Genomic DNA, 15,167 nt, shown 5'->3' on the forward strand with positions numbered 1-15,167 from the left:
GAGCTCATAAGTTGGACCAAACTCTTGACTCTCTCTGCCTCACCAACTGATTCAAGGGGAAGTGCTTGCATAGGAGATACTGCTGGATCTTGACGTCCCAAAGGCTGATTGAGATGGCTAAAGTAACCTCTCCAAGCACCTCTCTCTCTCTCAAGCTTTCTATTCTTTTCCATTTCTTCCTTAAGTTTATCTTTAAGTGCCTCAAATGAATCAGTTGCCTCCTCTAGTGTCTGCTCGGCGGTGAGTGGACCAAGTTCAAAGGTTTCTATATCATATTCTTCTGCAAGGATTTCACCTTCATACTTGTCCACTGCTGGTGTAGCTATCTGCAACTTCCTGGACCTTGCCTCATCCCTGATTATCTTGGACATCTTGGTGGCCTTCTTCTTTTCTGTTACTTCCTGAGAATTTCCTACAAGGCTCTCTAAGTCAATTATATTATCTTCATCCTCAATCACAATTACCCTTGTTAGTCTCTCCTTCAACCAATCTGGAATGGCGGACCTTGTCTCTTTAACTTGTATCTCTTTAGGTAATGGCTCTTCCTTTCGGAGAGGAGATGTCACTTCATCATCATTCTTGTCTTCATGTAGCTCATTGACCTGGGGAGATTGACTTGATGAACGTTGAGATGCCTGTCCTTCTTCGTGTTTATCATTCTGAACCATTGATTCCATAGATTCCTCCACTTCAAGTGTCCTTTTCTCTTGTCGAGAAGATGTGCCGGATGAGCGATCTCGATTGGCCTCTTGCTTCTTCTTGGAGGATTCTCTTTTCTCAGGTCCTTCTTTCCTCTTCGCACCTCTAGGATGAGGATTGCCTTCACTTACGCTTCTGGGGTGAGGATTGCCCTCGCTTGTGCTTCTAGGATGAGGATGGCCTTCACTTACGCTTGCTCCTCCTTCTCCCGGCCTTTCCTCCAAAGTAAAAGTCATAGGTATGTTCTGCTCTCTCAACTTTTGATGTTGCACATCAACCCATCTGCGGGTACAGGACAAAACTGGAGCCATCAAAGCCTTCAAGTCCACAACCTCAGGCTCGTTCCAATCTATCTTCACTGCGTTGTCCTCTCTATCATAGGATGACTGGAGATGCCTGCCACTGTCCTGAGCTTGATCGGCTACTCTATAAACTTTGCATCTCCTGATAAAATCTAAAGGCAATCTGGAATGCATCTTTCTTTTCACTTCTAAATCATCTGAGAGATTCATCCAAAAGTCCTCTACCTGACATTCATGTTTGTATTTTCTACCAACTGTCTCCTCTATATACCCATAAGGATCAAAATTCTCCCTCAAGGAAAAGAATGAAAATGAATATAAGGCCAACTCTCTTTCTGCATCGTCTAAAGCTGGAGCATTGGGACATACCTCAACTGAATTCCCTAGTATGATAGGTACAGGAATTCCATTTCCATGCCTGTGTCTGAAAGCCTTTGCATAAGCTGCCAACTGCCTAGTCACCTCAAGTAATACTATCCTATCTGTCGGATATCTCGGCAACATATAGGGAGGTGAAGGACACCCATGAACTCTAATATATGTAAACTTCTGGAATTGGATAAACCAAGCACCATACCTCTTTACAAGCTCTTGTGCCTCTTGAGATAGCCGATTGTGAATCCCGCCTTGCGATGTCCTGGTGATGTTCATCGTGAAGGTATCATTGACTAACTTGTAGTTACTTCCTGGTGGATGATGCAAATGAACATAAGAGTCACAAACTCTGACTTCCCCTGGTCCTCTTCCGATCACTCCTCTGTGAGGTAGTCCTGCATATTCAAAACTCCTGATCAAGGCATATATGATGTATGAGCTCATGTGGAATGACTTGGTAGCCTTCAGTCTTCTTAATTGCACGTCCAAGCAATGGCTAATAATTCTAGCCCAATGAATTGTTCCTTTTCCTTGAACTATTACTTGGATGAAATAGAACATCCACTTCTCAAAATAGAAGGCTTGAGGAGCTCCTGTAACTCGATTGAGTAAGGTTATCAAATCTCTGTACTCCTCCTGGAAGTCGATCCTATGTGGTGTGTTGGGAATCTTGCTCAGGCGAGGATGACTTTTGAGTAACCAATTCTTATTGATGATGCTCAAGCAAGTGTCTGGATCATCTTCGTACATGGATCTAGCTCCTTCCAAGCTTTTGTAAATCATATCTTTATGTTCTGGCGGATGAAGAGCTTCACTGATAGCCTCTTCTGAAAGGTAAGCCAAAGTGTTTCCGTCCTTGGACACGATCGATCTTGACTGTGGTTCATAATGGCGGGCACACTCGATCATCAGCTCATGGCACTGGATCGCTGGAGGGAAACCGGCCGCCTTGATAATGCCACTTTCAATTATTCTTCTTGCGACAGGTGATGGTTTTCCAATGTAAGGGACCTCTCGAAACTTCTTCACACTGAAGTTTCCCAAGTTGGTATCTCCAATGTTGCTCCATTTTGACACGATCTTGGTCTCCATTTCTTCATTCCTTTGATCCTCCTTCATGAGAGCTGGACGACTAGTGGATGCTCCATTTTTTGGGGTCGCCATCTTGACACCTACACAACATTTCATAATGAGTAATATATTTTGCAATTTTAAACATATAGAGTAGAAAGGAGATTCAAAATTTAGGAAACTTCATGATAAATCTTTGAATTATCATTTCCTAAATATAACTACGCAATTTGAAATTCAAAATCTCAACATTTGAACAAGGGAGATCTCGCCATACCTCTTCTTGAGAACTAATTCTAAGAAATGATGCAAAATTAGGCAAGTTCGCTAGGCAAAATGTGGGTCGAAGTCTTCAAAATGCGCTTCCTTTATCAACTTCACCACCTTTAGTCTTCAACGCCTTGAGGAAAATTCGCTCCACCTCTAGCCTCTAACAAAGTTCGCTCCAATTTAGACCAGATTTCGCACTCCTCCTTGCTACTCCAAATCGCACTTGAATAAATGATTGAATGATGGATTAACATCGCTCAAAATACCTCTCTTATATAGGTGCTCACCATTGCAATTTCCCATAGGCCGACTTGGAAAATAGGCCAAAAATAATTAAAAATTAATAAAAGGAGAAGGCCGACTTTATTAAAATATTAAAATAATACCCCAAGCGCTCTATCTTTTATTTTAAATTAATAATAATTAATTTCAAAAGGCCTTAATAATAATAAAAAACGATTTTCTAAGGCTTGAATTTATTATTAAATATCAACGCACCCTTATTAAATGCCAATTTAATCAAAATATTTCAAGGTTTTAGCGAATTTGGCATTTAATGCGAGTTGTTTGAAATAAATGCTCAAGTGTGGGAAAATAATGGACATCAACAACATCGCTCTGGTCCCTGGGAGAGGGACAGGAGCGCCCTTTCATTTTTGGCCTTGTATTTCTTGCTTTTCACGTTCAAAGCCTCTTCCTGGACGTCCAAAATAGCATTTTCATTTGGAATCTTGAGTTTAATTCATTCCTTCTTTGGAAGGAGTATTGCCTTAGAGCATTTTCGCCCTGGTCCCTTGGTGAGGGACAGGAGCGATCTTACCTTTTGTCCTTGGTCCTTGTCTTCCAAATCGCCAATTCGTGTGGTGGGGTAAGCAATGATCCTTATTGTCCCTTCAGTGCATTTTCAACTCATTTTCTCAAGACAAAATGAGCTCTTCCAAGGATTTTCGCCCTGGTCCTCCAGTGAAGGACAGGAGCGATTTTTACATTTGAGCCCAGGATCGTTGATTTTTGGGGTCAAATCTTTGTACATCATCTTTCGAAGGACATTTCCCATCTTGTATCGCCTTGTCTTGGTGTGGCTTTGGAGGAAAATGGTTGATTCTATAGAAATCGCCCTGGTCCTCCAGTGAAGGACAGGAGCGATTTTTAGTCCATGGCACAAATTCTTAACCATATCAATATCTAATTACCTCCAAGGCGTAAAACATCATTCCTTATTCCATCTTGAGTCTTGGAAACGAAAGTAGCACTCCAAAATGTTAGGCTATTAGGCAAATTTGAAGATTTCGCTCTGGTCCCTTGGTGAGGGACAGGAGCGCCCTAGCCAATTTTCACCAAGTTTTGTGGTCCTTGCAACTTCATTCTTCCTTGAAGCATTTTAAATATCATCGCCATCTTGTGCCTTGGCCTAGATTCGTCCAAATTTGGAGGGGAAGACTTGATAATGTGTTTTTCGCCCTGGTCCCTGGGTGAGGGACAGGAGCGCCTTGGCCATTATGAGCTCACTTGTGTTTTGCTAACTTTCAAAATTATCTTCCATGGAGTGATTACGCCTCCCTTCCTTCATCTCAAACTTGAAACTTGCTTTACCTTTGCCAAAAATTTGTCTTATGAGAAAATCGCTCTGGTCCCTTGGAGAGGGACAGGAGCGCCTGTTGCAACTTGGGTTGATTTTCTCCTTTGTAGGCCACTCAAGTTATATTCAACAAATAAAACACACTTCTTTTGACCTCCTCAAATCGTGAAATCACTTAAATCTTGTGAGGACAATGCAAATTAGGAACTCAAGCTCCGGTCCTTCAGTGAGGAACAGGAGCGCCTTTTGGTTTCAAGGCCAAATCATTACAATTTTCATCTCAAATTTCCTTTGCTGGGGAAGATACCATCTTTTTACAAGCCATGAACGAGAGCCCAAGTCCAGAAAAGGTCCAAGAAGGTGAGTTCAAAGAAAATCGCTCTGGTCCCTTGGTGAGGGACAGGAGCGAATTCATCTTGCTAGGTAAAAAGTTCAACCTTTCATCGCTTTCGACTAAGTCTGGGTGTTCTATCATGTTGATTTCATCCATCATTGTATCCTTGGCGCTTCAATTTGACCAATCAAGGCCAAGAATGCCCTAAGTAAACCACTTCGCCTTGGTCCTTCAGTAGAGGACAGGAGCGAATTCACCTTAAACCTTCAAAATTTATCATTTTCAAGTCTTCAAAATCTTCAATTTACGTCCAATTATATCCCCTGGCGACCCTGCACAAAACAATTAAAGGAAGTTAGAGACAGATATGCATTAAACAACATTTTCGCCTTGGTCCCTGGGAGAGGGACAGGAGCGATTTTGCCTTTATAAGCCAAAATATCCAAAATTTAGGTCTTCAAATCACTTCATCATGCAGGGTTAGGTCATCTTCAAGGCCAGGGATCAGTTATCTTGCTTCCAAAATTTGGTCAAAATTTACCCAGACAAAATGTACAATTCCATTATTAAAATGCTAACACTTAGACCTAACTTGAATTTGCCCTCAAAATCCTGACTGGACCCATCCTGAGACATACCTGGCTTTCCGACAGGCTCATCCTATTTCAAAGGATGCTTAATAATCTTTCAAAATTTGACTGGACTTGGCTTGAAAATATCCAAAAGAAACCCCTAAGGCTTAACCCTAGTCCAGACGACTCACCCACTTACTCAAAACCCTAAAAGCAGAGAGAAGAACAGGCAAAACAAAAGCAAAAAGAGGGGGTCCCCATTTGTATGGGGCGATGTGTGAAATGGTCACAACACTACCGAAGTCACACATTTGAGAAATCAAAACAATCAACTACAAAGTATGAAAATAAATTATCAAGGACACCAAGGCAACTACCAAGGCTATCAAGGAAATAACCAAAATTTCCAAGGAAACAATCAATGTTATCAAGGAAACAATCAAGGATTCCATGGTAATAATCAAGGATTTCAAAAGAGGACATGGAACACTGCACCTAATAATGGAAATGTCCCTTCACCTTTGGACAATCCATCAATGTCAGAGAATCGAATAGCTAACAAGTTCTTCCTTGCGGAAGCTGCTTTGTCAAATTGGTGCAAATTACACAATACAAGTCAGCATTCTGACCTACAGTGTCCTGAATTCAAAGTTGCAGCTGACATATTTCAACAAGAGGTGTGGAGCAATGAAACATCAAAGAGGCCTCCTACAATAGGATATGAGATGGTTCCCACGGCAAGATATGATCAAGCCTTGATCATCGAAGATATCAAATTTCCTCAAGAATATAATGATGATCTAGCACAAGGACATGATGGAAGATTCTCGCCAGAATCCGCTAATGGACTGATGGTATCACCAGGCTCCTAATTTCCACCTGCTTCTGCAAATGGATCTATTGAGGATTTAGATTATGTATTTCCACCACTTGAAAAAATGTCCTAGTTGAAGGAACAAGAGAAGTGCAGGCTTTTCAACAATCATCAGGAAATCCAAGACCTAGAGTCTATCAGAGGAATTATCGAACTCAAGATCCACTGACTGCATCAATTCCTTTGAGCAATTTCTCTACTCCACCAAACCCAAATGCTAGCATTACACCAAATTACCCACAGGATTCACCGGAGTATAGACAAAGAACTATCCCTCCTCCTCCTCCTAAGGATGAGTTGAAGAAGTTGAGCTTATATGTGCTATAAGAATTCAAGAAGGTCAAAATAAGCTTATCTCTATTTGAATTGATGAAGGTACCTAAAATTAGGGAGACCCTAATAAACAGCTTGGGCGGCAACAAACACTATGACAAAGACAGCTACCCAAACCGCATCCAACATTCCAAGAGGCACTACAAATGCTCTTCAAGCCAATATGAATATAGTTCAAAGTATGCCACCTACTTTCCAAGATGCGCCTAATGATGTTCAACAGTCCCCAAACACGGTATATATGGTTCAAAGCTCGTCCATTGCATCAAACAAAGAGGATTCGGCAAAAGATTCAAGCTCGCCAAAGAAAAAGGACCCACTGAAAGGAAAGACCTTGCTCAAAAGGGATGACACAAAGAAAGCCCAAAAGTCACCAGTTGCAAGCAAGAGCCCTACAAAGAGTGAAGTTCCTACAAAGAATGAAGCTGCTCCTAAGAATGATAAGCCAGTGGATTTTTATTAGGGAAGAGATGAGCCAGCTCTGTTTCTGCTCAGTTAGAATTTTTGGAAAGCTCCTACACAATTGTCTAATAGACTCAGGTGCCTCAAGCAATGTCATGCCACTAGCTATCTGTAGAAAATCGGACTTAACTCCTACACAGACCACCAAGGTGACCCAATTAGATAAAGCCAAAGTCCCAGTGGTGGGAGAGCTCAACAACATTCATGTGCTTGACCACCGATCTGAGGATCCAACACTTTGTTGATATATTAGTTGTAGACATTCTTGATGGATATGGCATGCTTCTAAGCAGAGACTGGTCAAGGAGGTCAAATGGATATGTCTCAACCGACTTTTTCCCTCATGTGGCTACCATGGAGAGTTGTCCTTAACCAAATCAAGATAGACAGCATGCCAAGGCTCAAATTCATGATAACAGAATATGGGCATTTGAAAAATAGGCTTGTGATGGTTTCCTCATTGTCCCAACACAACAAAAGGGGCCAAAGGGGCTGAAGTTACTGTCCCAAATGGAGTTTAACAATTTAGCTTTGCTTTTTATTGTGTCTTTTGTTGTAGGTTAAGGATCTTTTAAAAGGATTGGACAGTGCTATAGGATTTCATAGTTATCTTCACTCAATGGGTTGAAAGAATCACGTTGACATCCAATTTGGTGGTTGTGGAAGTCAAGAGTTTGGGAGTAATGTGAAGGCAATGGAAAGGAACTCAGTAATAGATACTTGGATTGGTTTGGATGTGCAAAGTTCCAAGTCTTTATGGCACATGGGTCCTATTTATTTTTTACTTTAATTTGTGGTTAGATTGTTAGTACTTCCTTAATAATATGTTTGATGGTTTGAGTGGTTGGTGAGGTTGTGCCCATCCAAGAAACAATTTATACGGTTACCTACTTCATTTTAAGACACTTCAAGTCCAATGACAACATGGTTACAAACTTTGCGCTATGGCTCAACCCTGGGCTATATCATTCATCAATCAGCTTTAAACATTCAAAGAAATGAGTATCCCCCTTAAAGAATGCTGCACCCTACTAATGTTCTTACTACATTTATACTCTATAACCACCATCAAAGAAAACTTGGTCTCAGATTGTAGTCCAAATCAGCAAATGAACATCCCTAATCTCAATGTTGTGTTGTAGAATAATAGTCCCCTTGATGGAATCCAAACTTATATTATGCCTTGGCAAACCCCTTAATCTTCAACCTTTCTCATGAGAAACCCCCACCTATTTACGAACATAAAGAACATTCAGTTTACTCAAAAAAGGTCTCGTAACTATCATAGGTAACATCTTGCAGGTGAGTATAGAATTGAAGAAATGTGGGTAGACATCGCCTTTATGGAAAAGGACTTTGTCCTCATGGTGAATTGCATATATCTGTATAAGGAATGCATTAAGATGCTACAAGACTGCATCCAACATAAAATAGATTGCCTTTCTTATATGAACTATAATTTCAAAAGACTACAAAGCAGCACTTGGTGCTATAGAGTGAAATAGAAAGAAGCTCGCCAAGTAATATAGCGTGATGTATAATAGTCTTCCGCTAAAAGACAAATGGTTCAGCCTGAAAGCTTTGTACACAAGCTACTCTTTGAGGCAGTAAATAGAATCTCAATCTATAAAGGCCCATCACAATGCATTTTGTGCTTGGATGGAACACACAAATAGGAGATAATGTTGCCACGAAGGAACAAGATCATTGACTGTCTGACCACTACGTTCCTCAGCTGCAAAGGAGGGTCAAATGTTTGAGTTTTATTTCTTTGGCTCTTGATGCCATGATCATTAACAACTCAACCAAGTGCAAAGTCCCTTCACTTAAAAGAAAACATAATGATTATATCTCTCTATTGGTTGTGAAGTAGTCGTTTATGGACTAGGCAGTCACATGCTAATAGGAATGTAGGTTATATAGTCATTAAATACTTGCTATTTTTTGTCCTCTAAACATTTTAATTTTGTTGGAGCAGAAATCTAGAACTGAAAATAGTATGTTATATTTATTTTCCCCACTACCTTTGTCTTAATATAGATGAATGCTTGAGATGATGTAATATCTAATGCTTGGGAGCAATAATTTTGTTCAGTATAAATGGTTTGTAAAACTGTTCATTCCGACATCTCGTCTTGAATGTACAAGGACTTAGAATGATGTCAATATTCTCCTGCTAATATACAGTTTCTCCTTTTGAAGAAATTTAACCGTAGGTTAATTTTGTTGAGTAGCTACTAGTCGGTATTCTTCTATCATATAACATTGTATACCTTTTCAACTAGAAGGATTTTTTAAGGGATTTTTTTAATGATGAATAAGTGTTTCTCCAAGAGGTATCTATTTTTCAACTACAATTAAACAATTTATAATCTACGGAATTGTGTTTCTTTTTCATGACTCGGGCTCTTAATTTTTGTACTTGCAGATTTGAGAAACTAAGAATCTTTGTAATGTGTCACAGGTTTTGAGGATTTTACTTCCCCGACTAAAGGCTTGTGGATACTCTGTGGTCACTTTATCTGAATTAGACGCATTGCGTTAGCTACGAAATTATCGTGCATATGGATAGCCTTATTGGCCTATCAACAAAACCGTTTTGAATATCCTGATTTAAATTGCTTAAATGTATGAGTTAAAATGCACATTTTCATATGCTATTTGATGTTATTATGTATTTTTATCTTACAACAAAAAATTCTTGTGTTCTAATTTAGATGTTTGTATTTATTAAAAACATTTAAGATGTAGATAACTAAAATCAATAGATGCATTTTAGCCATCATCACACCAAATTTACTTCATTCTATTAACCTATTACACCAAATTTATTTTATTCTATTAAGTTTTAACCTATCAATCAATTTTGATCATAATTTTAACATTAATTAAATAAGTCTCAACTATTCAATTAACCTATCTTTTTTATACTGAACAAAACAGAGTACAAATTGAAAATAATGAGCAGCTCATAACAAACTACATTTAAATGAAAAAAAAGATCCTAGATCAGCAGCAATATTGTGGACAGTAATAACAACAAACATAGACAACAACTATTTCAAAAACCTCTATAACATGCTCTAAAAGCCACTACAAATAGTAGTAACAACACAGCATAAACAACAGCTGTTTTGAAACCTTTACAACATACACAGCAAGCCGACTAAAAGTAACACGAGAATAAATAAAGCATTGGCTGTTCAAACATTACATTTGGAATTTGAAGAGCTTATGAAGCTATTTAGAACATTGAACATCATAAGCATGCATTTGAATGAACTGGTACCTAATTTCTTCCAAAAGCTTATTGTAGGTGGCCTTCTCTAGCTATGAGCATAAAAAAACAAATTGTAACATAACGTCATAGTAAAACTGTAGCATTTTTATTTTTTGACAAGTAATTTGATTAGAGAAAACAGCTAAACATCTATTTTCTCAAATTTGAAGCAAGATAGTTTGTCTCATTGAATCAGCAATAATATTGTTTGACAAACCAATAACCAAAATTGCTTCCTTCCAACACAAAATATGGTAAAAAATAGTAGGGAAGTGTTCACAAGTTAAATTCCATTTCTTTTTAGCCCAAAAACAGTCCCAAAAAATATGTTTTACGCTTTCAGCACACTTGCAAAAAGGGCAAAGAGTTGGAACATTTTTTAAATGTCTCAATTTGTCCCCTACAAGCAATTTATGATGCAAAAAAATTCAAGTTAGGATTTGAACATTCGAATCATCTTTGGTCTTTCATATTTGAGCACTAAGATTCCTCCATGTTTTCTCTTTAAATTTACATCCTCGTTTAACATTTAGCCTGAGATTAAGCTTCAAGTTTAGAAGCAAAGTCAAGTAAATCTTCCTCAAAAGAAAATAGGTGAGAGGGGTATTCCTAAGCCAAAGCCAATCTTTAAAAACATTACATTGAAGAGGAGAGCAAAGTTTCATGATCAAATCAATAGGCGCAAAAGATTTAACAAATGGTCTAGGTTTGTTATTCAACTTGAAGGATAATTTAATGTTTTGCCATTAAGCCCAATCAAGTGAATTAAAGTCTTAGATATCATTAAATTGTTGCACCTCTTTCTTGAAAATATATAAGGCTTGTTTGGGAAAGATGACCAGGAGAGGGAGCCCATGATATTGCACCTATTTGTTCCACCAAATAGAAGAGGTAGCGAAGCTAAACCCATTTTACAAAGAATTTTTCATTTTAGAAGATGACATACTTGTTGCTAAGCTTTCCAAATGGATTGTAAAGGAAAGGAGGTCTTAGGTAGAAGTACGAAGCCATCCATATTTTATTAATTTATTCCACACCTTGTCATTTATTGTTAGCAACAGCGAGAGAAATACGATGATGAACCAAATTTTCCAAGGTTCATTACCATTCATCACTCTAATTGTCCATTTTGCTGATAAACAAGAACCTTGAGTCTTGGGATCTATAAGCCCCATCACACCCTTGTTTCTCGATTGTATTCAATAGAGCCAAGCTGAAATTTAAAAACTGATTTCCCATCCCAATTTGTCCACAAGAGCTGTCATACACTCTTGTTTAGCTCTTCGTAGCATTTTTTTTATGGCATCCAACAAGAGGAATAGTAGAAATGGGAGGCCAAATTTTTTATGTTAACCATTTGAATTTTACTAGCAAGTGATAAATATTTATTTTCCCAGTTAAAGATCTTGTTTTTCAATTTGACTATAAACCAACTCCACATATCCACTAGAGAAATTCCTCCATGTCTGATTTGTTTCCATTGTTTAGGGATCCAAGACGAAACCAGATCAAAACTAATCAAAAGGAACTCAATTTTGTGATGAGCAAGCTTAGAACCCAAAAATAAACAATACATATGTAAGATTTCCATGACATAGCAATTTCAATTCCGATTTTTGAATGAATAACAAATTGTCATTAGCAAAATGTGAATATAGAACTATTGTATTATTAGGAATATGAATTCCCTTAATAAGTGTAATGTCCCCACATTGAATAAGAATTTAATAGTAAATAACAATAATAAAATTAAATTCAAAAGAATAAAATTAAAATTAAAATTAAAATGTAAAAGAATATAATTAAAATTTAATTAAGTTAATGAATGGTCAAAAGACATGGGATGAAGTTGTGTCTCCCTCAAATGTGAGATATAAAGGGGAGAAGAGAACCTCATTTGGGAGGGGGATGATTTGGAAATCAGAAGTGCACATCTGATAGTGAAAGGTTGTGTCCCTTTCAAAGGGCATAAATAATGAAGAGCCGCACTCTTTCAAAGGGTGCTAAGGGTGAAAGGGTGTATCTCTTACCAAAGGGCACACATGATGAAGAGGTGTGACCTCTCCCTCACATTGAGAGATATAAAGGGAAGGAATCAAAAGCATCCAGTAACATGACCAAGAATCAGATGGATTAATTATAGATATTGGACATATATACAAAAAAAATAAGAGGAAAACTATACTAAGTGTAAATTGGGATTCCGACTTCAAATTAATTGAAGTTGGTGCTGCCACGCACAGAGGATTGTGGAAAGACTGAATTATGTGGAACACCATTTAGGCAGAAAGGAAGGAATATTGCAAAGAGTTCTGGAAATAACCATCAGGTGGGACACGTCCAACCTGTCACACATAAGTAAACAACGCATACACTCCAGTCATAGTCAATTAGCGGATTTGGTACTGACTTCTGATAGATATTAAGGGTTATATTAAAATATTATGTATACGTAGGTGTTACAGAATATGTGAACTATGTGTAGCGTCCTAAAATTGCGACACTTGCAATTTCGACTGCATTTGGGTCTTCATGATGGCGATGCAACACAGAACCTGAATGGAGACCCCGAAACTTGTTCATGACATCAAAAATTGCATTTTTCAGCACCCTGGCCTGATCCTCCTTGCACCCTGCTGTCCCGGGAGGTGGGACCATGGCGCCCAGCGCCCTGGTCCGTGGCCCTATTTTGGGCCCGGTCTCTTGTGGGCATCGGGTCTTTAAGTTTGCAAATTGGAAAATAATGTTTCCTGGTCGGCCTAAGGTCGGGAAAATCAGTCTATCAGCCCTAATTGACAAGTATATAAACTACTTTTCCTCTCCTAGAAAGGGAGGAAGGACATATGTGTACAAGAGGCGGAAGCGATATTCAAACATTCAAGCATTCAAGCATTCCTTCAAACAATTGAGCATTCTAAGTCTCCATTCAAGGCTAGGTGTTGCATTCAAGACAAGGATTCAACCATTGAAGAGGAGATCACATACAACATACAACATACTACATACATTACACCTTCGCATGTAAGAATACAAACATTCTTACAACAAGGTATCAGTACTTGTTTACATTACAAACATTTACATTTACAGCATTCTCATTTCTTGGTTAATTCCAAAACCGGGGTTTGACCTAAAGGCAAACCCCTCATCCCTAACCCCCCAATCGTCCTCTCTTTTCTGTGTGTAGGTTGCAGGTACGCGGCTGTAATTGAAGATCTGGAATCCTTGTGCAGAGACGAACAGATCCCCCTTCGTTTCGCGGATTTTTCGGAGGATCGTGTGCACGCCGGGCGCCATCGTCCCGTCAACTTTCGCTCAAATTTGCAGGACAGCACCGTCTCGACATTTTACTGCTAATTCCAGGTCCGCAACTTCATCCCATATCCCTATCTCTGTTTATAAGCGAATCTTTCCTACTTTACATGCATTCCTAGTTCAATCTTTCTATCTACATTCTTTACAAAAGAGGGTATCCTTGATGTCTTAACCCTTGAAACTCATTTAGAATCCAATCTTGCATTGCGTGGGATTGGATCTTGTGGGTTTCAACCCCTCTTTTGAATGTAAAGTCTTTCCTAAGTGAAAACCATCAACCCTAGTGACTCTCCCTTCTCTCTCCTTGGAGTTGGGGAGGGGAGAACAACTAGGGTTTGATTTTTCCGCTTTACACTATGCATTAGATTTAATAATTGAAGCCTCGGGGCATATTAGAATGATTTCTCACTACAATTTGGGAAGAGCACTGGAGTTGGTAGTCAGTGGCAACGAGGGGCTCATGTGATCAAAGACCCATGAGTCAAGTAGCCAACTGCCTGCTCCCTGCCAGTCTTCTCAAGCCTGAGAAATCATTTAAGTGTCAGATCTTTTAAGGCTTGGGAGGGAAGCAATGGGAGCCTACCCATCTAGCAAGGGGGTTGGAAGCAACCAACCCTTGGATCTAGTAGTTTAGTAGTCCCTTGCTCTCTTCCAGCCTATGTTTTTTTATTTTTTCTTGCTTACATGTTAGTGCTGATAATTTCTGCTAACCTGAATATGTATATGCATGTGGATAGTGTATGTTTATTTGTGTGATCACGGGGTATACTTAATCATGTTTAGTAATTAAATGTTCTAGTAATAATTAGGTGATGTTAAATTTTCAACTTAAAGTTAGAAATGTTCCCTTAAATTAGAATTGGTGTATGATACAACCTTATTGAAAAGAGTTATCTCTGTTTATCCTAAATGGGGACATTACAATAAGATTCACTTGATTACATTTTTTGCAATAGATAACCCAAAGCATCCACAATGAGCATATAAAAGAAGGGTGATAAGGCGCAACCCTGCCTAATAGAACATTGTAATGGGAATGAATTAGTGAGTGAATTATTGATCAGAAGATGAGCATTTGCATCGTGAAACAACATTTGAACATGCTTACATAGTTTGGGACCAAACCCAAGCCATTGGAACAATTTAATAATAACTTTCTACCTCATTCTATCATAAGCCTTACCAAAATCAAGTTTCACCTTCAAAGCATATTGTCATGTTTGTTGAGCCCACTCACATGTTTCCCATGTCAAGATTAAATCATCAAGAATAAAGCATCCACCCAAGAACCTAGTTTGTTTAGATCTAACTATTCTTTTTGCCATTGGTTTGATTCTTAAAGAAACAACTTTAGCAATGATTTTATAAGAAGTATTAAAAAGAGTGATGGGGCACCATCCAATGAGAGAATCCTCATTCTTTCCTTAGCTTAATTAAGCTTTTCTCAATTTCAAGACCTAACGAACCACATCTTAATGTTTTCAAGTAGACAAGATAGAAATCATCCTTAATATGCTATTGCATAGATGGAAAAATTCAAGAGATAGCCCATAAATACCTAGACTTTTATTAGGAGCCATTGAAAAAATGGTTCATTCCAAATCCTCTATGGAAAGATCCAGATCAATGTATTTACTATACTCAAAGTCAACCTTCCTTGGAATGATCTCTTTGATAATATCTTCCAAAGTTTCTTAGACA

At 38.4% G+C, this 15,167-nt stretch overlaps 1 protein-coding gene across 2 annotated transcripts in view; it reads left to right on the forward strand.

Moving 5' to 3' along the window:
• Positions 1-9,587, forward strand: part of LOC131035954 (uncharacterized) — a 176,000-nt gene extending 166,413 nt beyond the window's left edge. For both annotated transcript variants that reach the window (XM_057967742.1, XM_057967743.1), the window contains one exon: positions 9,336-9,587. In XM_057967742.1, the coding sequence (XP_057823725.1) occupies positions 9,336-9,416 (81 nt within the window). In that variant the 3' untranslated portion in view covers positions 9,417-9,587. The remainder of the gene's footprint in view (positions 1-9,335) is intronic.
• The last annotated feature ends 5,580 nt before the right edge of the window (positions 9,588-15,167 follow it).

The sequence above is a fragment of the Cryptomeria japonica genome, chromosome 3 (assembly GCF_030272615.1).
Source record: "Cryptomeria japonica chromosome 3, Sugi_1.0, whole genome shotgun sequence".
In the NCBI taxonomy this organism is placed as follows: domain Eukaryota; kingdom Viridiplantae; phylum Streptophyta; class Pinopsida; order Cupressales; family Cupressaceae; genus Cryptomeria; species Cryptomeria japonica.